At 42.7% G+C, this 21547-nt stretch overlaps 1 protein-coding gene across 1 annotated transcript in view; it reads left to right on the forward strand.

Annotated features, from left to right (window-relative positions):
• The window catches only part of zanl (zonadhesin, like), a gene marked incomplete at both ends in the record, with an annotated part of 51179 nt that extends 35140 nt beyond the window's left edge, over positions 1 to 16039 (forward strand). Inside the window, 26 exons of the mRNA XM_079257518.1 lie at positions 1 to 126; positions 229 to 373; positions 953 to 1200; positions 2652 to 2829; positions 2991 to 3099; positions 3367 to 3461; positions 4241 to 4417; positions 6006 to 6214; positions 6298 to 6442; positions 6516 to 6613; positions 6698 to 6844; positions 7509 to 7673; positions 7769 to 7896; positions 8510 to 8781; positions 8859 to 9067; positions 10345 to 10489; positions 10576 to 10823; positions 10899 to 11028; positions 11104 to 11305; positions 11677 to 11838; positions 11910 to 12040; positions 12115 to 12317; positions 12383 to 12518; positions 14530 to 14667; positions 14755 to 14838; positions 15984 to 16039. The exon at positions 1 to 126 is cut by the window's left edge and continues 77 nt beyond it. Coding sequence (XP_079113644.1) covers positions 1 to 126; positions 229 to 373; positions 953 to 1200; positions 2652 to 2829; positions 2991 to 3099; positions 3367 to 3461; positions 4241 to 4417; positions 6006 to 6214; positions 6298 to 6442; positions 6516 to 6613; positions 6698 to 6844; positions 7509 to 7673; positions 7769 to 7896; positions 8510 to 8781; positions 8859 to 9067; positions 10345 to 10489; positions 10576 to 10823; positions 10899 to 11028; positions 11104 to 11305; positions 11677 to 11838; positions 11910 to 12040; positions 12115 to 12317; positions 12383 to 12518; positions 14530 to 14667; positions 14755 to 14838; positions 15984 to 16039 — 4086 coding nt within the window. The remainder of the gene's footprint in view (positions 127 to 228; positions 374 to 952; positions 1201 to 2651; positions 2830 to 2990; positions 3100 to 3366; positions 3462 to 4240; positions 4418 to 6005; positions 6215 to 6297; positions 6443 to 6515; positions 6614 to 6697; positions 6845 to 7508; positions 7674 to 7768; positions 7897 to 8509; positions 8782 to 8858; positions 9068 to 10344; positions 10490 to 10575; positions 10824 to 10898; positions 11029 to 11103; positions 11306 to 11676; positions 11839 to 11909; positions 12041 to 12114; positions 12318 to 12382; positions 12519 to 14529; positions 14668 to 14754; positions 14839 to 15983) is intronic.
• Positions 16040 to 21547: the final 5508 nt, after the last annotated feature.

Below are 21547 nucleotides of genomic sequence, written 5' to 3' on the forward strand. Positions count from 1 at the left end.
CCATCTGGCTGTGAGGATGTGTGTGTGGAGGGCTGTGAGTGTAACCCGGGTTTCATCCTGAGTGACGACCGCTGCGTGTCTCTGGCAGACTGTGGTTGTGTGGACACCAGTGGAGACTACCACCCTGTAAGTGGAGCAGACTTTAAACCAGTCTGCAGCTGTCACATCATCACATCACTACAGTTTGAAGATATTCTCCATGTGTTTAATCTGCACTGTGTTCAACAGGTGGGTGATGACTGGTACTTAAAGGGTTGTGAGCAAAAATGTGAGTGTTACAGTGGAGGTCTGATCCACTGTTATAACACCAGTTGTGAACCAACAACAGAGAGTTGCCAACTTTATGATGGAGAGTATGAATGCCGTCCATTGGGTACGTTTATTACTGAGAATTTACGCTCACATATTCAGTAAACTACTGAAACTGCTTCCTCATTTCATAATCAGCAGGTAATACAGTAGTCCAGACTGCTGGTACTCAAAGTTCCTGTTCCATCCTAAAGGTTCCCACATCGCCCTGAAACTGAAACGTTTGCAGAAGCCTGAGGAAGCTGACTGAAGTTTTAGGGCTCCTACTTCCTGTTCACACCTGATGTTAATATGCCTCCTGTTTAATCAGACCACAGGTTTGATCCCTGCATTTAAAGGTGGTCTGGGATACTTGTGTCAACACAGTCTAAACATCTATCAGACGCTGCACAAACATTTTAGTGGAGGTGTTTTTTTGCAGGTGGTAAATATGAGGGGAGGTGTTCTGGTCCTGTTTCAGATAGCAGTTTAAAGTCTTCAGTGCGTCTCTCTTAGCCTAAACTATTCTCACAATGCAGCTCTTCAAGATCAATAGTGTGTGATCAGTTCAGCCAGGACGACAAACGTTAGATCCATGTGTGAACACCTGATCAGAGGTGTCCTCCACACACAGTTCAGCTGAATCTCTGCTTGTCATCCTCAGGAAATGGGATCTGCTCAGTATCCGGTGATCCACACTACACCACCTTCGATAAACACACACACCATTACATGGGCGCCTGCTCCTACACCCTGACCAAACCCTGCAACTCCTCCCTGGACATGCCCTACTTCACCGTGGACACCCAGAACGAGCACAGAGGCAGCAATAAGAAGGTTTCCTATGTCAGAGCCGTGGTGATCAATGTGAACAACGTGACTGTCATCCTCGGAAAGGGCCGTACTGTCCAGGTACTGAAACATCTGGTATAGTCCCTGTACCTCAGAGCAGCTCCCCTGCTGAGGCCTGTAGTGTGTGCCTTTCTTGTCATGAAATCCTTTAAGAAGATGATTAAGAAGGAAGTTTTATCCCAGGTTGAACCTACTTCAGTGTGCATACGGGCCGAGACATGGATGATGCTGTGGTCACTCGCCCACAATTCTTAACACCTGGAAGACACCAAGATTCATGCCAGAGTTTTGTTTATGGATTTTTTTTAATTCACATTTAACATCATTCTACCATATATGTTGGCTGAAAGACTTATTGACAACAACAAACTTCACCCTTATTTGATTGTTTATTGGATGTTCTTACCAACAAGTCAGTGTGTGGAGATAAATGGTGTTTTCTAAAGTTCTCCCGTCTTGTAAGGGTTCTCCCCGAGCTCTCTGTTGGCTCTCTCCACTTTTATACATCCCGGGCTGGATTCGCCTAAGGTTTGCGTGTCCTAAAATGTGTGCAACAATGTTGCACACACAAATCAGTTGCATTGCGCGCAGCAAACACTGAGAGTTGTGTCCTACAAAGATGCAAAATACTGCATCTGCATCCAGTTATTTGCAACAATGAATATGCAATAAAGGGCCTTCACACACTATTTTGCATTTGTTGGGAGGAGAAAATGTAAATATGTTAATGTAGTACCCAGAATGTGATTTATAAATATATGAACTTCGGTAACTGAGACTGCGACTGTAACGCGGCTTAAAAGGACGTGCAAACAGTCTGTGTGAGTAATTGTGCACATGGCTGTGGTTACTGTCACAAGAAGCTGTCCCACTTCTAAATGCCATGTGCTGGTTTCCACACACTCAGCAGTCATGAGGCAGAACAAGTTCTTTTACTTGTTCATTGTTTTTGGTCGGTTTATTGCGTCCATTTGCAAAATATCTCGGGTCTTTAATTTTTAAAGAAGTCATCTTTTCTGTAAGTTGTAAACTGGTGAGTTTCTGGCCTGTAGGTGGTCAATTTATAAAATTCTTAGTAAAGATAAATTATTAGAAACAAAAGTCTGTCATTTTCATTCTTGTTTAGTTTATTTTTAATTACAGAACAAACATCTTACACCCTGACCTGTTATTTGCAGATGTTTCATTATGCTACCATTTTTCTTTTGTTTACCTTCTAATGTCTTTAAAGCATCTTTTTACTTCCTAAATTTACTTCCACATCTTGCTGCAAACCACAAAATGTGCAAAACCCTTATTTAAATGTTATTGGTTTTGATTTTCTTGTTTTTTACTGTGATGCATGTCTCGTGTAAGTCTGTGTTCTCAAGCTGCAAAACTAGTTTCCCTTTGAGCAAAAAAAAAAAAAAAAGAAATGCAGGCAGGATCAGATTGCAAGACTACAGATTTTGAATATTTCATGTTAATCCTCCATTTCAGATAGGACTGTTTCATGCGCCTTTCCTCCTCAGGTCAACGGCGCAGTGGTTGTTCCACCTGTAACTTCCATCGGTGGAGTGAAGATATATTTGAGTGGAAAGTTTGTGGTTCTGGAAGCTTCCTTCGGCCTGAGGGTACGTTTTGATGGAAACCACCATGCAGACGTCACCGTGCCAACATCCTACAGTGGCCTACTCTGTGGCATGTGTGGTAAGAACCACAGCTATGTTCTGATTGACAGATACTCATCCCACCATCTGGAGCTTCTTTATTTTCCCGTCACTCATGTTTTCTACCTGATCCAAACAGAACCAGACCAAAGAATCCCTTAAAGCAAACAGACTCATCACAGAGCATTTTCTGTCCTTCAGGAAACTTCAATGGAAATTCCAAAGACGACAACATAAAACCTGACAACACGGCGGCCTCCAACAGCAATGAGCTGGGAGACAGCTGGCTGGTTCCTGACCCACGACCTGAGTGAGTCACGTGACCAGAACATCTTCTTCTCTACTCTGCTTCCTGCCTTTCAGACAGGGAGTTTCTGCCAGTTTGTCTGATAAAACCCAAACCAGGCATTTCCTGAATGGGAATGTGAGGTATCAGAGCAGTAGAACTTTATCAAAGTAGAAAATAGAACATTCTACGTTAGTGAAATAATCAAGACCTCAGATATGTAATGATGTTGTTGTTCTTCTTAATGTGAACATAAACCAAGCAGTGATGTTTCTGGTTCCCCTCGTTTAGCTGCAGCAACGGCGGAGGACAGGAGGACTGTGATGAACAGGTGGAGGAGGACGCCAAGAAGCCCACCAGCTGTGGAATCATCCTGGATCCCACTGGTGAGACTCTTCACACAGGGGGTGTCATTAGTAAATGTGGATATAAACCTGGAGGCATGAAGAATTACAGCTTCAATTACTGATTCAATACTAATCAATATTCATTATTAACTATGAATTATACAGTTGTATATAATTATATACCGAACCAGTAATGTAATTTATCTCAGGTGGGATAGATAGATGGATGGATGGATAGATAGATTGATAGATAGATAGACGGATGGACGGACGGACGGACAGACGGATGGATGGATGGATGGATGGATAGATAGATGGACGGACGGACGGACGGACGGACGGACGGATGGATGGATAGATAGATTGATAGATAGATAGATAGACGGATGGACGGACGGACGGACAGACGGATGGATGGATAGACGGACGGACGGACGGACGGACGGACGGATGGATGGATGGATAGATAGATTGATAGATAGATAGATAGATAGATAGATAGATAGACGGACGGACGGACGGCTGGATGGATGGATGGATAGATAGATAGACAGACGGACGGACGGACGGACGGACGGACAGACAGACAGACAGACGGATGGATGGATGGATGGATGGATAGATAGATAGACAGACGGACGGACGGACAGACAGACGGATGGATGGATGGATGGATGGATGGATGGATGGATAGATAGATGGACGGACGGACGGACGGACAGACGGATGGATGGATGGATGGATGGATGGATGGATGAACATGTCTGCAGTCACGATCCTAACCTCCCCAACATCTCTGTGTTTGGTATCATTTCCAGGGATCTTCCAGAAGTGCCACACTGCCGTTCCCCCGGAGCCGTACTTTGGAAACTGTGTGTATGACATGTGTGCTACGGGAGGCCAGACGGTGGCGCTGTGCCAGGCCATTGAAAGTTATGCTGACATGTGCGCTGCAGCAGGAGTCCCAATCCCCTGGAGAAACAATACCTTTTGTCGTAAGTCTGAGCTCCATCACAGGGTTTAAAGATGGATTACGTAACTTTCCGACCTTCCAGTCTGGTTTTAATGGCATCTATCTATCATCTATCATGCACATTTCATTGCTGTCCAGGAGTGTCCTGAGGCTGAGACACACAATTCAGTTTGCAGTTTGCAACGTTGCAGCCAAGTTTCACTTCACATGTTAGCAATATGACATGAACAGCAGCTGTTTTGGTGGCTTCAGCACAGAAACTCAATAAAACATTAGTGACGAGAGAAAAGGGGGGAAAAGGGAAGAAAAAGACATAACATGAGTCAGAGTGTATTTTGCTGGGTGTACAGAGCTCAGGGTGCAGATAGGCTGTAAGATAGGTCCTGAATTAGCCGTGAACAGGAGACCCACCACTGGGAAACTTGCAAAAGTTCGAGTACTGTGTCATTAATGAACCACCATGAAATCATAGAACAAACATCTGGCTTCATCCCAGTTACGTCACGGAGTTCGATATTCAGCATCAAACTTTGTTCGCACTGACCACTGACTACTGTATAACTTATCTTAGAAAAATGTTTCCAAGCTTTAAGGTCTTTCATATTATAAACACACTATTTTCTGTGGCTGAAAATGTTAAATTTCCAAGTATTGTAATGAGTACCCAAGATAGGATTAACCCTTTAAACTCCTCTCAGATCCATCTCAGACAGTAGCCCCATGTCATATCATCACCATTTCCCAGGAACGGTACTGGATACTTGGATGGATACTTACTCGTTGATCTGCAGAGGTGTCCCAGACATTTATAAGATCTAGTTTATTCAGAGACTTTTTGTTAAATCCACGAGTGATCTATAATCACATCCACCAAGGAGGTCATGTTTTTACTGGCTGTTTGTTTGTGTTCAAGATAAAAAGTTATGGACAGACATTCATAGCTTTCAGGAGTTGTTGAAAATGTTAAAAGGAAGAGCTGAAATCATTTTTGTGGTGATCCGGATCACCGTTTGGATCCAGGAACTTTTTAAAGACCTTAGCAGAGGTTTGCGCTCTCCGAGTGCTTTTTCTAGTCACACAGCATTATTTATGACATTTTTATAGAAAAGTAAATTAATTATCACTGTTATGTTGCTAAGAAACCTCTGTTTACCCGACTGTCAAACGTTCCACCAATCAGACGGCAGTGTCCAATTAGGAGGAGCCAAATATGCACAGCAGCGCCAAAACCTGAGTCTGAAGTTGGTTTTGTAAGGATAGTTGGTTTATAGTAACATAAATAACTTTCAATCATAAAAAATATAAATTTGCAGGGAAAATGTTAACTATATGAATAGGTTCTGTTGTGTTTGTTTCATTGCCAATATTTTTTGTCCTGAACACCAAGACGAGACAGACTGATACGCAGACGAAACAACAAAGGTTACTGTTGATCTGTGTTTTATTTCTGCTGAAGTTCTGTTTGTCATAATTTCTGTTTAGTTTTTCGGGGTTTTTTTGGGAGGGGCGGCCTTTATAACTATATATGATGTCTGGATGTTGACTGGGAGTGGTTTTATATTAAAGCAACAGTTGGACCAATAATAAACCTTCTCCATTTCCACTTCAAGCCCTGAAATGCCCGCCTGGCAGTCATTACACCCCCTGCGGCCCTGCCTGCCCACAGCCCAGTTGTCAGGACCCTGCCGGCCCCGGTGGCTCCTGTGACCTGCCCTGTGTGGAGGGTTGTGTTTGTGATCCGAACCTGATCCTGAGTGGAGACAGATGCGTGCCACTCAGCGAGTGTGGATGTATGGATGAGGATGGAAAATACCGACCTGTAAGTGTCTGAAAGATCCTCTTCCTTTTGTTCTCTATTTTCCTCTTGTTTGTCTGGTACTGATGAGACCCGTCCACCTGCAGACTGGAGACACCTGGTTCACAGAGTCGGACTGCTCGGAGCGCTGCAGGTGCAATGGGAACCACAACATCACCTGTGAGCCGTGGCAGTGCAGCCCTGCTCAGGAGTGCAAAGTGGTGGAAGGAGTTCTGGGCTGTCACTCCACAGGTAACGTTGACCGACATCACATGTTAATACCTTAGCCAGCATCCCCTCTGACAGACGTTCTCCACCTCCTCAGGCAAAGGAGTGTGTCATGTTGCGGGAGATCCACACTACTACACTTTTGACGGGGTGATGCACACGTTCATGGGAACTTGCACATACACACTGGTGGAGGTAAGACCTGAAGATGAGGTCAATATCAGGTCCACACAGAGCTTCTGTGGAGAAAGTCTCAGATTCTATCTCTGAATTCTTCAGGTGTGTGACGCCACGAGAGTCACCCCCTTCAGGGTGGTGGCTAAAAATGAGGAGCGTGGTCAACCGGAGGCTTCGTATGTCCGCTCCGTCAAAGTCTTCCTGCCTCATGACATCACGGTGGAGCTGCAGAAAGGCCGCCGAGTTCTGGTACCGAACTCCACATTTGATTTAACTTCTTCCTCTATTTTTCCTGCGTCCTGTCTGAAATGACAGACCCAAAGTACATTAAGCACAACTACAAGGTCTGCATGTAGAACCGTGGTCTCAAAAGGAAGCTGGGACAGTGAGATGTGTTTTTGTGTGAGTGTAAATCCACCTGGAGCGCAGTAGAAAATGTAAACGGATCTCCTCCTAAAGGAAACATATCTTACTTTCAGTGAAATGAAAATGACTTCTAGGAACAAATAAAGTACTTAGAAGAATTAGGTATGCATTCCTAATCAGAAAAACAGCCTTAGGGATTAGTCAATCATTTCTGCTGCAGTACAAAGTAGAAAGCTAACCTGAGCAGGTTTCCAGGTGTTGTAATGGGCACAGCGACTGGGAGCCATCGGCTGATGGGAACCTCTATTAATGGTCACAGTCAGGACAGTCAGCAAATACAGCTGCCAAATTCACCTCAGAAACACTAGAAAGAAATGAAGGCCCAAGATAGCACATGATAGAAAGAGTGAATATTTCACAAATCCTCTTAATCTCCATAGAAACCATCTAGACCTTTATGATTAATTTCAACCAAAGACAGAGTCACATGAGACACATCAGCAGTGTTTTCAGAGCTGGAATAAAACTGGCATCTTCTCTTTCTTAGCTGAATGGACGGAGGGTGAAAACTCCTCTCACCATCAACCTAGTTGAAGCGAAAGTAATCACTAGTGGCTCCTACAGTCTACTAGACACAAACTTTGGTCTGCGTGTGAAGTTTGATGGAGTCCATCACCTGGAGATCACCGTTCCTGGAGACTACTTTGACAAGGTAAAAAGGACCTGAAGTTTATTTCTCCATCAGATGGTTTCAGCTGATCTTTGTTGTGTCTTTCGTTCTGTCCTGATCTCGTCTCTGTCTTGTAGCTGTGTGGTATGTGTGGAAATTACAACCACAACTCCTCTGACGACAACCTGATGCCCAACAAGAAACCCGCCAAGGATGTGATTGAACTGGGAAACAGTTGGAAGTCAGAAGGAGACAGTGATCCTGGGTCAGTGTCTTCCAGACTGATCATGTCCTGAATTAGTCCTGAGAGTTAATAAGACTCCTGGGAATTATGAAGTAGTCCTAGGAATTAGTAAAAAAAAAAAATCCAACATATTGGTAAATTAGACTATGGAATTAGTAAAGTAGTCCTCGGAGATAGTCCTAGAAATGAACAAACTGGCCCTAGGAATTGGTAAAGTAGTCCACAGAAATAGTGCTAGAAATGAGTAAACTGGCCCTAGGTCAGGGGTGTCAAAATCCAGTCCTTGAGGGCCAGTATCCGGCTGTTTTTTGTTTTTTCCCTGTACCAACACACCTGATTCAAATCAAATGGATCCAACAGCTTCTTATCAACCTATTATAAATTTCAGTCAGAAAACCTGCAGGAAACTGGCCCTCAAGGACTGGAATTTGACACCTGTTCCCTAGGTTATAGTAAAGTAGTGCTCAGATATAGTCCTAGAAATGAGTAAACTGGCCCTAGAAATTGGCAAAGGTATCAGAGAAATCAGTAAAGTAATCCTAGGAATTGGTAAAGTAGTCGGGGGGGTAGAGAGGACGGAGGATAACCGTGATGGCGACGTCACAGGGAGCTGATGCTGTCTTCTTCTCTGCAGCTGTAAGCCAGACAACCGTCCAGACATTCATCCCAACTGCACCGCAGAGGAAGAGAAGCTTTACGAGGCTCGGTGTGCTGAGGTCATCCTCTCCGACCGCTTTAAGCCCTGCCACTCTCTGCTGCCCCCTGAGGCTTTCCTAGGTAACTGCATCTACGACCTGTGTGAGTACGACGGCATGCCGGCCACGCTGTGCGACAACGTTGAGGCTTACGCTCAGGCCTGTCAGAGCGCCGGGGTGAAGATCAGCTGGAGGAACTCCACCTTCTGCCGTGAGGATATTCACCTCTAACTCCCAACTGGTGCTGAATTTGCTGTCATCTCACCTCCCTCTTTTCCCTCCCTGCAGCTCTACCCTGCCCCCCCAATAGCCATTACTCAGAATGCACCGCCGCCTGCCCCCCCACCTGCTCAGACCTCTTCCCCATGTTCTGCCACCTGCCTCCAACCACATGTGTGGAGGGCTGCCAGTGCGATGCCGGCTTCGTCCTCAGCGACAGCAGCTGTGTTCCTCTGGCCAGATGCGGCTGTGTGGACCAGGATGGAGAGTACCACGACGTCAGTTCACCAACACGCCATCGTTCAACATTTAACACAATCACTTCCATTCAGCCAATTTTCTGCACATTTAAATGTACGGAAGCTGTCACCGCGTTATAACATAATAGTTTACTGTAAAAACCTAAAACTATCACGTTATAATGAGATAAGTTTTACTGTACAAACCTAAAACCACTTGAATGCAGTTAAGATGATGTCGTTTGTTTCCATAGAGATTCCCGCTCATGTTGATCACAAATGATACCAGATCAAGGGGATCTAATTTATTCTTCCACCTTTTAAAATGAGAAGTATGAATAGTTATTACAAAGTCATCCAAAGTGTTCAAAAGCAGCAAAACTTGTACCCCGTCTCAACCCAAGCATTTGTTACCTCCTGTCCTCCCTGCACACAATTTCCTCATCTAAAGTTGAAAATGCCCACGTTCCTGTTTTCAAATCACGTTATAACGTCATATGTTTAACTTTTTTTACCGTAAAACTAGCATGTTATGCCGTGATAAGTGCCCCTCCCCCCATATCTCTCACAACAAAATGTTGGATGTTAAGCTTTAAAATGTTCAGATGATGGAAAATAAATTTGAAACAAAACATTTCTATTTGCAGACATTAAATCAGGTTGTAGAGCAAACCTTCCTCCAATTCAGAGACTCAAACCAGAAATACTTTTGCTCATTAGTAATGACTAGCCTGGTTAGTCCAGTCTGATAAGATCATTTTCACAGCAAACCTTTGAAGATCCACAACTTCCTCATCCGACTGAAATCAGAATAAAGAAAATGTAAAAATTCTTTCTGAAGAACGTCTGAAGGAATATATTCTTATTATGCAACTGCTTGATGCTTTGGAAATGTAAAAACTGCAGCAGATAATGTTATGTTACATTCGTAGGATCAATATTTCCTGAAAATAAAAGATTTTTTAGCACATTTTATATAGTTTGCTTATCAAAAATGCTTATTTTTAGCCTTATTATCTGATTCACACAGTCCATATCTTAGCTTCTGCTCGCCTCCCCGCTGTTTAAAAGTCTTTGCTATGAAGTTATGTAGCTCTGGGTTTAGATAATAATAGTAGTAATAGGACTGGTAAGAAATAGCACATTTACTGTATTTACGTATTTTTCTCCCTCCGCAGATGACAACAATGTTTTGATTTTCTGATCAATTGTTCCAGTCTTTATGGTGATTCGAACCCTCCATGTTCTGACATGAACCATCACTGCAGGAAGCCACTGATGAGCCGGCAGGTTTTTAACCAGTCCTTTGTGTCCAGGTGGGAGACTCCTGGCTGACGGATCGGTGTGCTGACTCCTGTACCTGTAATCCTGGTGGTCAGATCTCCTGTAAGACGCATGTCTGTAACCCAAACTCAGTGTGTGCCACGGATAAAGATGGAGACCTGTACTGCCGACCCAGCAGTGAGTCCAGCCACCCTCTCAACGCTAACCAAGCTGAGCTCCAGCAGTCTATTCCGACGATAACCTGGTATCACTTCTCTGTCTAGAGTTCGACCAGTGCAGCATCTCTGGAGACCCCCACTACCGAACCTTTGATGGCTTCACCCATCACTTCCAGGGTCCCTACACCTACGTCCTGACTCAGGGCCACAACCTGCAAGGCTCACTGGTGCCCCTGGTGGTGAAGGGAAGGAACATCAGGCGTGGGGGGAACAGGAGAGTGTCGTTCCTGGATGAGATGTATGTGGACGTGTATGGTGTCAACATTCGTCTCCAGCAGAAGAAGACTGTCCTGGTCAGTAGAGCATCTTTTCTCTGACAGAAGCTCCGTGTCTCTTTCCTGTAATGAACCCAACGTTTTCTCCTCCAGGTCAACGGGGAGCGCGTGACTCCTCCTCTTAGTCCCGTTAATGGTTTAACTATCACCATGAATTCCAGGCGAGTCCAGCTCACCACAGACTTTGGACTCACCGTGCGCTTTGATGGAAACACTCGTGGAGGTAAAGGTTCTGACATCTCTGACTCAGCTTTTGGTCTGGTCTGTCTCATTAACATTTCCCTGTCTTGTTCATCAGAGATCATCCTCCCCAGCACCTACAGGAACTCCGTCCGAGGACTGTGCGGAAACTACGATGGCATCACCAGCAATGAGTACATGAAGTTGGACGGGACAGTGGTCAGGAACCTGAACGAGTTTGGAGAAAGCTGGAGGGTCACTGACCAGAAGGATGACATGCCGAGGATATACCATGCTCCATTCAATGTCCACGCCCACAAGTACGACAAACCAAACTTCCTCTAAATTCAGATGAAAGTGGGTCGTCTTTGTTTTCAGCAACGCCAAACCTCTGAAGGTGTTGAGATTCAGAATGACTTCTTCTGTCTTTGTTGCTTGGATGGAAAGCTGGGGGAAGAAGCTGGAAGTTTTATTCCAATAAAGACTTGTTGTTTGTTCGAAAGCCCAACGCAGCGTGATATATTCAGGTTTTTAAGGACAGATGAAAATTGATTCCTATAAATGTAGTAAAGCAGCTCTCCTCCAGGATTTTGTAGTCTTTGATTGAAGCAGAAGCAGTTCAGATGAATTAAATAGCCTGGGACGTCTTGTTTCACAATACTGACCTCATCTATGTGCTTCCTGGCCACAGGCGGGACGTGGAAACCGATCCAGATTCAGGGTTTGAGACACCAGAATGCTCTCAGGACCAGCTCGCTGACTACAACAGTGTGTCTAAGTGCGGAGCTCTGTCTCTGTCAGACGGACTGTTCGCCGCCTGCCACGCCACCATACCTCCCAAACCCTACCAGGAGTGAGTGGAAAGACACGAGTGTGGACATCAGCTGTGAGTTCGGTGGATACTGAATGTGTGTTTCCTTTCAGTAACTGCGTGTTCGACCTGTGTGCTGAGAGGGGCAGCGAGGCTCTGCGCTGCGGCAGCTACGAGGCCTACGCTGCAGAATGTCAGGAGGCCGGAGTCAGACTGGGGTCCTGGAGGCAGCAGCTTGGTTGTGGTGAGAGAACGAAGAGATGATGTTCTTCATCATCAGCTGCTGTCTGCACACACCAACACCGTCTCTGTTCTCAGTCCTACAGTGTGATGCCAACAGCACTTACTCGTCATGCATGTCGCCTTGCCCCGCCTCCTGCGCTGACCTGGCTGCACCTTCTGACTGTGACATCACTTCCTGTGTTGAAGGCTGCCAGTGTGCAGCTGGCTTTGTCATGAGCGAAGGAAGCTGTGTGCCGTACACACAGTGTGGCTGCACCTTCCTCAACAGATACTACCCAGTGAGTACACCAGCCACCGTGTGGACGTAGGAGTGTTTCAGTGTTTGACCTCCTTTTCTCCGCAGCTCTCAGAGAAGTTTGTCACTGAAGACTGTTCCCAGTCGTGTGAATGTACGAGCACCGGCGCCGTGTGCCAACCCAAGACCTGTGAGGACGGCTACGTCTGCACCATATTCAACTTTAAACGGGACTGCTTCAAAAGTGGGTTTTATCTATGTTCCAGGACCTAAACCTGATCTTCGTCAGTCTTCAACTCATCATGCATGGGGGGTCAGTGGAGGGGAAAAACTCTTAACAAGAGAGAAAACCTCCATCAGAGCCAGAACCAGGAAGGACAGGCATCCACCTGGACCAATTGGGATGGGGTCCGTAGGAGCAGACAGTATAACTCTGAGCCAGGGGTCCCTGCTGAGGGAGAACAAGACAAACAACAATGACATATATATATATAAATATATATGTATAAATAAATATATATATATATATATATATATACGTATATATATATATATATATATATATATATATATATATATATATATATATATATATATATATATATATATATATATATATATATAGACATATATATATACACATGGAAAGTAAAAGAAGCCCAGTGCATCATGGGACACGCCTCCCCATGAGGCTCACTCTAAAGCAGTCGAACTTAAAGCAACAGTCTGTAAGAATTACTCCCATCTTGTAGTGTCCTAATTGAGTCCAAACAACCGAGTAGTGCTCGCTGGAACCGCACAGTTTCTGCACGTTGTTACCACTGCTGAGAGTGCAGAGTCAGTGAAAATGTCCACATCTTGTACAGGTTGGAGTGTCCCGTCAGCAGAGGAGGCAATTCCTGGTCCACAAAGTAAAAGTCCTGTCTGGCAGGACTTTTACTTTGTGGACCAGGAATTGCCTCCTCTGCCCGTCAGGTGATGAGGTAAAGAATGAAACATGACCTTGTTTTGTTGCAGATGCATGTATGTTGCAGATGTATGTTCTGAGCACGTTTTCAGTGTATTTGGTACCAAGCTACTGCTAATAGTGAATGTCATTGTGTGACTAGAGCAGGGATCACCCATCCTGGTCCTCGAGGGCCGGTGTCCTGCAGGTTTTCCAAGTGTCCCAGCTACAATGCACCTGATTCAAACCAATGTGTGTTTAGCAGACATGAGCAGAGCTTTTCCGAGTCTGAGACAGAAGTTTTCCTGCAGGTTCACCTGGAAAACCTGGAGGATACCGGCCCTCGAGGACCAGGATGGGTGATCCCTGGACGAGAGGGAGAACCCCCACCACTCATGACAAATGAGCTGAAATTAATCATGAAACAAAGAAAAATGATTGGAAAATTCACTGGGATGACTTCTGTGAAGAGTAACAGCAACTGAAAATTGGAGCAACGGAGCTTTTCCTCTGTAGGATAACTAATAAATTACCGTCTCTGCCGTTTTATAGCGAGTAACAGTAAATTATCTGACTCAAATGGGAGGAAAAAGCCGTTGCTGTTTCTAACATAACAGCAAAATAAACTTCGCTGTTAGACTGAATGAAACTCCCTGTCCAGCAGAAAGCTGCAACCTCCACGTCGGTTTTAAAGTCCCTCTCCCTCACCAATTCTCCATCTAGTAAACACTACACCATGTCGGCTTTTTTCTTGCAGTTTTTACTTATTTTTTCTTTGCTTCGCTGTTTTTCTCCCTCTTGCGTTGCAACACAGCAGACAGGAATTCACAGCTAAAATGCATAAGGCTGAAAAGTTTGGCCTCTTTTGGCTTCCCTATTCAAAGAATCATGTAGTCTGACTCAGTTCAGTGGGTATTTGGCAGACAAGTGCAGAGTTTGATGTCAAGCTCTGCACAAGTCTGCTAAATAAATCGGAGGTGTATCAGGCGTGTTGCAGCAGGCGGCCCTCGAGGACCTGAGTTGCCCAGCCCTGAACCTAAAGGAAGCCTGTAGAGTGAGAAAGATATCCAAAAACTTTCAGGAACTCCATTGTGTGCAGAAGACTCATGAAAACTGGAATCTGTCCGATAAATATAGTTAAAACCAGCATGATGGTTCATTTAATTCCAGTAACATGTTGAATTAAGTTGTTAAAATGTAGCAGTGATGTGAGACGCTGAATGATCTGGTAAAAACCACAAAATTCTGTTTCATCTGTTTAGTAAAGCAGCTAATCTGTGAGTGATGACCACCATGTTGTTTCTTGCAGAGAGCCCCTGCCTCAGCTCCCCATGTCTGAACGGAGGAACCTGCGTGGATGTTGGCTCGAGCTCCTACACCTGTCGCTGTGCAGAGGGCTTTACGGGAACCAACTGTGAGACAGAAATGATCGAGACAGGTGGACTGGGTATGAACCGCTCTGTCCTCATGGATCTCACAAACAGTGTTTGTATGACTGATGCTGAAGGTCGTTCCATGCTGTTGTTTCCAACAGAGGACAAGTGGATCATCCTGATTGCAGTCTTGGTGTTGGTTGCAGTTGTCACCATTGTGATCATCATTGTGTGTGTTTGCAGACGTAAATTAAAGTGAGTGTCAAGCACTGACACACCGCTGTTATATCATCACTTATGGAGCGAGGATAGACGCGTCAGATTTGAGGCTGTGTACGGAACAAAGCTACAGCTTCATTCAGCAAGTCTGAAAAAACAAGTCAATTTTACAAGAAATCTGACTGATTCTGGAGTACTGCAAACTGAATTTAAGATTTGAGCTACACCCGTACCTGTGACAAATACAAGATACATACTTATATCACTATTCTTGCTCCATAAAGACTTCCATGTGAGATCGTCTCAGAAAACATGTGTGTAGGTTATGATGTGACCAAAATGAAAAAGTTGATCCAGTAAGGCCAGTAAGCAAGGCTTTTCTCTCCACAGGAAACACAAGATTCCAGAGGCGAAGCTCAGTATGAAAACAAGTAAGTCACTGATCAGGAGAAAAACGTGATAATCATCAGGGACTGAACAGCTGACATAAAGAACCCAAGAGCTTCTTTAAAACAGTAATACTTTGTTAGCAACATCAGTACAACCCAGAGCCAAACAATCAGGACACTGTGCAACAGAATCTGTACATTTTCTACAGATTTCATGCACAACAGAACAAAAAAACAGAGTTGAACCTGAAATACTTGGAAAATATCAGGCAGCAACATGCCTGGATGAACGTTTGGCAGCTTATCTGGTAAATTCTGGTTAATTTTCCTCAATGTAAACCTTTTTTTCATTGCATACATTTTTTATGAAACAGTAAAATGTCTCAGTTTCTCAGTTTCTGCTGTAAAACACTATTAGTTTATCTGATAAATAAATCAGAGACTTTATGTACCAGCTGACTTGGTCAGTTCCTAGAGCACTGAAGCTGTAGGAACAGAAACACGTGTCCACATACAGTAAATTTTGTAGCAGATTTATTTATTTTTTTACATAAGTTCACAGTATCTTAAAAAAAAAAAAAAAACAATCTCCAGTGGTGAAAGTGGTCAGCATGTTGTTGCTTTCAGATAATGTTGATGAACAAACTTTAAACTTGTGTAGCAAAGTTACATTTTTTAGTTTATTAACAATTAAACATTGAAGTCCCTGTGCTGATTGTCTGAAATGTGCTTTTCTCAGCTGGTTTCTGACCCTAATATCTGTCACATATTTTCTCTTTTAGGTGTTCCTTATGAAAACATGGACAACCAAAAAGATGAGAAAGTGACCCCCATGTAATCCAGCATGTGGATCCAGTCTGTTCCTCTGTCTTTAAGCTGTTTCTTTTTTAACTTATACTTTTAGCAATGTCATTTTTATCAAAATGTTTAAGTAATATTTGGTGCGTGTGTCATTTATGAATTAAATGCATTTTAAAAAACAGTGATAGTGTGTCTTTATTTAAACAAATACACAATATTGGTTCACAAAAGACAGATTCATTATCATAATATAATATGAATAATGAATAATGAATAATATAAATGAATAAAATGAATAATATAATTATTCATTATCCAAACTGCTTAGTCGGATGCAGGGAATCCTATCCCAGCTGTCTTTGGGTGAAAGGCGGGGTACACCCTGGACATGTCATCAGTCCATCGCAGCAGAAAGACAGTTTATATAAAAAAATGACTAGAAAACGCGGAGAAAGAAAAAGCACTTCATTTTAATTTACTGAAAAATAATCATTTTCTGCGAAGTTTTGCATTACTTTATGGTAAAAACATTTATCCAGATCCTGCTGAAGGTTCTGTCAGTAATCCACGCCCTGGCAGGGAAAACCTTGATCCGTTGCTGTTTTGCATCACAGGGGTCGCTGGGTGAGCCTCTGATAAAGCCGCTGACAACATAACTCCTACGATTTTACCCCACTGTCGCCGTAAGGAGGTGGCTCAGGGAGGGGCATTGTAAACATAACACACGTACATTAACAATGTTGCCATTATGCAAAAAAAGTCAGCAAGTAAGGCGCTTTTATCCGAGGCGACTTACATTTGTAAAGGGATGGTATCACATCGGCCTAGCATGCGAGTGAAATCACATCTCCCTGACCAGTTAAACGTTGATCTTAAAGATAATCATCTGTCTGAGTAACTATTTAGTCTTTACATCCTCATGCAATATCTAGCTCATCATTTTCCAGAACTGCTCAAAAGCACTCAACACACCAAGTATCCAGAGCTTCTCTAATGACTCGTCTGTAAAGGGACCAACTTTGTGACAATGTCCCCTCGGCCTGTGTGGCATACCAACAACTGCTCTTTATTTTCGTTATATTATTTTTTCATATACCGGCTCAAAAAACGTCCAGAACGTGTTCAGTGAGAAAGTGTTTCAGTGGGGACTGATTTCACTGCTGGACACGAACACTTCAGCGTGTGAAAAGGAAAGTTTTGAACCAAGCAGATGCCTGCCGTTGAGAGCTCTCAAGACGAAGCACACGTTGCTAACCCAGAGGGACTAATTCCACAAAGAGGAGCCACATCTGTGGTTTGGAAGCTCTTCGGCTTTAAAAGGTCGGACGCGGCCCAAACAACGATCTTTTGCAAAAACTGCGAGCAATAGTGATAGCCGGAGGTGGTAAGACGAGCAACTTGCTTCCCCACCTTAGCTGGAAACATGTTTCAGAGCACCAAGAATGTCTTCAGCTGAGATCTGCACCATCCACAGCTGAACCTGCAAGTAGCAGCCAGACGTCCATTCTTTAGCGTTTGCTAAAGCGACTGCACATGAAAGAAAAGCAAGCGGTGGGTCGAGATAACTAATGGAGTAACATTCCACTTCATGAAGGATATGGTTCCCATAAATACCAGGGGCGGGAAAATCGGATTGAAAAATCAAACATCGGGAATTTTTACTTCACAATTTTAAAATCGATTTTTTTAACAAATAAATCGATTTTTTTTCCAGTAAATAAAAATAATCCATTATAATTTTTTTGGGTCATTTTTATTGTTTTAATTGATCTTTTTATTTGTCTTCTTGGGCGTTATAGCAGCAGAATGATGGTCTGACTACTGTGTTGTTTTTTCCTCATTGAAATCAAGAAAAATGACGAGCAATAAAAAAGTTTTACACATTTTTGCTGTTTTTAATCTACAAAATTCAGCAAAATTGAAGAATTGTGAGATTCACAATTTAAATTGAATAAAACAAAATTGGAATTGAATCGGGACAAAAGCAAATCGTCACAGCCGTAATAAATACCACAGAGAAAGACGGCTTCAAGACGATGTTGAAAACTTTGGATCCCAGCTATGTCCTGCCAGACCGCGGATATTTTAGCAACACCGTTTTACCCGCCATGTACTCAGAACACAGGGGAAAATTATAGACCAAGCTGACGGAAATCAAGTGCAGTAATTGAAGATAATGAAGGTAAAAGCACTTGTGAATGAAAAAAAATGCCGTCAAATACCGTAAAACCAATATGAATTTAAATAAAACAGTGACATGACAGCTTTGCCATACCGCTCAGCCCTAATGTCCCCAAGAGTGTAGGAATGAGTTCAGCTGTTGGGGCGACGAACCCAACCACCATATTCTTGTACTTGAAAAACCTACACTAAAATATTCAGATCTTAAAATAAATGCAATGTTCATATACATGACCTACACATCCATGAAGTACTTTCTTTGTTTTATTATACTTGCAAAAATCTAATTTTGAAATGATCCTGAGCTATATTAGTAGTTTTTTTCTACCACTTACTGATTTTAGATTTCCCTCTTACTTAAGAAGTGTGAAAGAAAATACTATATATCATCAGAGATGATGTTCCTGATTATGTAACTGTAACCAGCACTAGTGTAAAGTCAGCAGTTCTAACTTTGGTCTTCTAAGACCTTTTTTATACATTTTAACAACAAATTATACCATAACCCGATGATTTAGAGTAAAAAATCAGATTCATTAATGGGGCTCCTTTCAGCATGATTTTGGTTGAATTTTCTAACAAATTCCAGAGCAAAGCAAAGGTTTGAATAATTCTTTACCCCCCAAGGCAGGCGTAGGGAAGCCTGGATCTCAATGGCGGGAATCCCTCTGGTTTCCCATGCATCCCTGCTCCAGCACACCTGATGCAAATCAAATGAATCCAGCAGCTTCTCAAGATCTGAAGTTGTTCATTTATCTGAATCTGCTGTGTTGGAACAAAACTAACAGGAAGCGGGCCACGGTTCCTCACCCCTGCTTTAAGGTTAGGTGAACAAGATGCTCAAAAACACAAGGGTTAGTTCAATCTAAAAATTATCTTTATTTCATTATCTAAAATTCAACTGCCTTTACTTTTGTTTAAACTTTCCTCTTATCAACAAATAACTTCACTTCTCATATAGATGATCACCTACCTGCTGTTCTGCCGGACTGGTTCTAACCGCCTCAGCCTCACCTATACTTAGCAGCTGGACTTCATCCCAACTATCATTTCAAAGCAATGGATAGAAAATAAGGTGTAGAAAAACGGATGGGAAGGTCAAGAGAAAGTGATAAGCGTCCAGCAACAGTGGGAGATGTTTAATATTACTCACTATCATGTTATTTGTTAAACATCTGAATATCAGCAAGACTGAATCAGTTTTAGACAGCAAGTTCTAGACTGAAGTTAGACAGGAAATATAATTATCCTCCTGGAAAATAAAAAACACGACCAACTCACAATTTCTTTTTTTTTCTCCAACAGAAAAAACTCATTTAAATGGTTGTGAACATTGTCCTACAGCTTTGACTCGGTAGGCGGCCAGTCGGCTGGTGAGGAAGCATGGCGCATGAAAGAATGTGGCGTGTGCTTTCAAAATAAAAGCATGATAGAGACGTAAAAGTTAAATGTTTTTCGTCCGGGGTATAATTTTTGAGGGGTAAAAATGTGCTTGTCTCCAACATTGGGGTGGCAAACCAAAAAACTTTCTAAATTACAATGTATTGGGTTTTAAAGGTATTTGTACAAATTTAAAAGAGAAATTGATGTGACCATATTCCATATCTCCATATGTGTATACTATCATTTTTACATACACACACTCATATATATATATATATATATATATATATATATATATATATATATATATATATATATATATATATATATATATATATATGGAAAAAATGATAGTAAACAGATATATACTCACCGAGACTGTTTGATAATATGTGCCCATGAAGGTTGTTTCGTGCTGTGAGCTTCTGTCATGGAATTGAGTTACAGCTACCTGAGTGAGTGTATGACTCCCAGTCTGATTTATTGTTCAAGTCCAGCCCCGAGGGAGAGAAACCACATGGACAGATGGGGAACATGCAAAGTCCATTCAGAAAGGCCCCTGTTCAAAGCCCTTCCCCCAATACAGGCTGAACCACTGACCTCATTGGTGTGGGGAAGCAGCTCTAACCACTGAAGGAAACTTTAAGCTGGTTTCAGAGAGAGGGGTCTGAAAGCTAAAATTTCCAGTTTGGCTTTAGGAAACAGACCTCTATCCATCTGCTCTCTCATCTCTTGGAACTTTACTGTGCAACTTGAGAAACCAATTAGGTATTTCTTTGTTGTTTTATCAGTGTTAAGGGATATGAAAATTAGCTGGCAATGACTTTCTAACTTAGTTCTCTTATGTTTGCTCTTGTTAGGTAGCTCTCTTTGGTAAGCTATTCTGTTAGCTTGGCTCCTGAACCACTGCTTGTGCCAAGAGATGACAGTTTGCTAGATTCTCCTGTCATCTGTTCCACAGTACCATTGTACGTTTGGAAATCAATACTATAATAAAACAATAGGGGATATGGACATTATAGATACTGGCACAGTAAGAAAGTGCGACTACTGCGAGTCCAGTTGGACCCATTGTTGCCATGTAGTGCTACAGACATTATATATATATATATATATATTATATATATAAATATATATATATACATATATATATATATATATATTTATAAATACATATTATCATTGGATAAACATGCATACACACACACAGCCCTGTATGTGTATGTACACAGATCTATGTGTGAATCCTGGGAGAAAAGAGGCCTCGAGGGATCCATCACTTGCCTTCGCTACAGGCTGAACAAAGTGTGGGGTTTGTTGGGCGGATACACATGAAGGAGCCTTCGCATCAGGTGCTCGACGCCACTACGACAGTGAATCTGCTCTTCAAAATGTGTAGACCCTCATTTGGGACACAGCCTGTAACATGATGCGTTTGTGAGTATAAACACACACCCCATCTGAGTCAGTTACGTGGGCCCAACCTGACAAAGACGCTGTGCGAGTATAAACCATCAGTTGGCCTGTTTCATACTTCCTTGTATAATTTAATCCCACAATGTCTTTCATGTTTGCTTTGTCGTATGTTATAAACATGTGGTTGTGCTTCCTTCCTGGCCAGGTAACTGTTGGGAAAAAAAGTTTTGATTCTCTTCATGAGGTTTTAAATAATTAGGAAATGAAAATGAGAAATGTTTCACATAAAACACATGCAAGTTAGTAGGGCTCCACCAGTACTGGTTCTCACTGGTACTGGTTCCTCTAAACATCAGGAACCACAGTCTGGTGTTCTGCAGGAACCAGGAACCTTCAGCCACTGATGACTGGATTAAGATCTAATGGAATTGTTGAAAAGGTTCAAACTTTTTATCTGACTGGGGCTTAAAGTATGCAGTGACCCTTGGTTTAGTCCAGGAAGCAGCTCAACAACACAACAAACCTGACTTACATCTGTACCAGATCCTTCAGGCGTTGACTCCCA

This window comes from Telmatherina bonti (genome assembly GCF_933228915.1).
Source record: "Telmatherina bonti genome assembly, chromosome: 18".
In the NCBI taxonomy this organism is placed as follows: Eukaryota; Metazoa; Chordata; class Actinopteri; order Atheriniformes; family Telmatherinidae; genus Telmatherina; species Telmatherina bonti.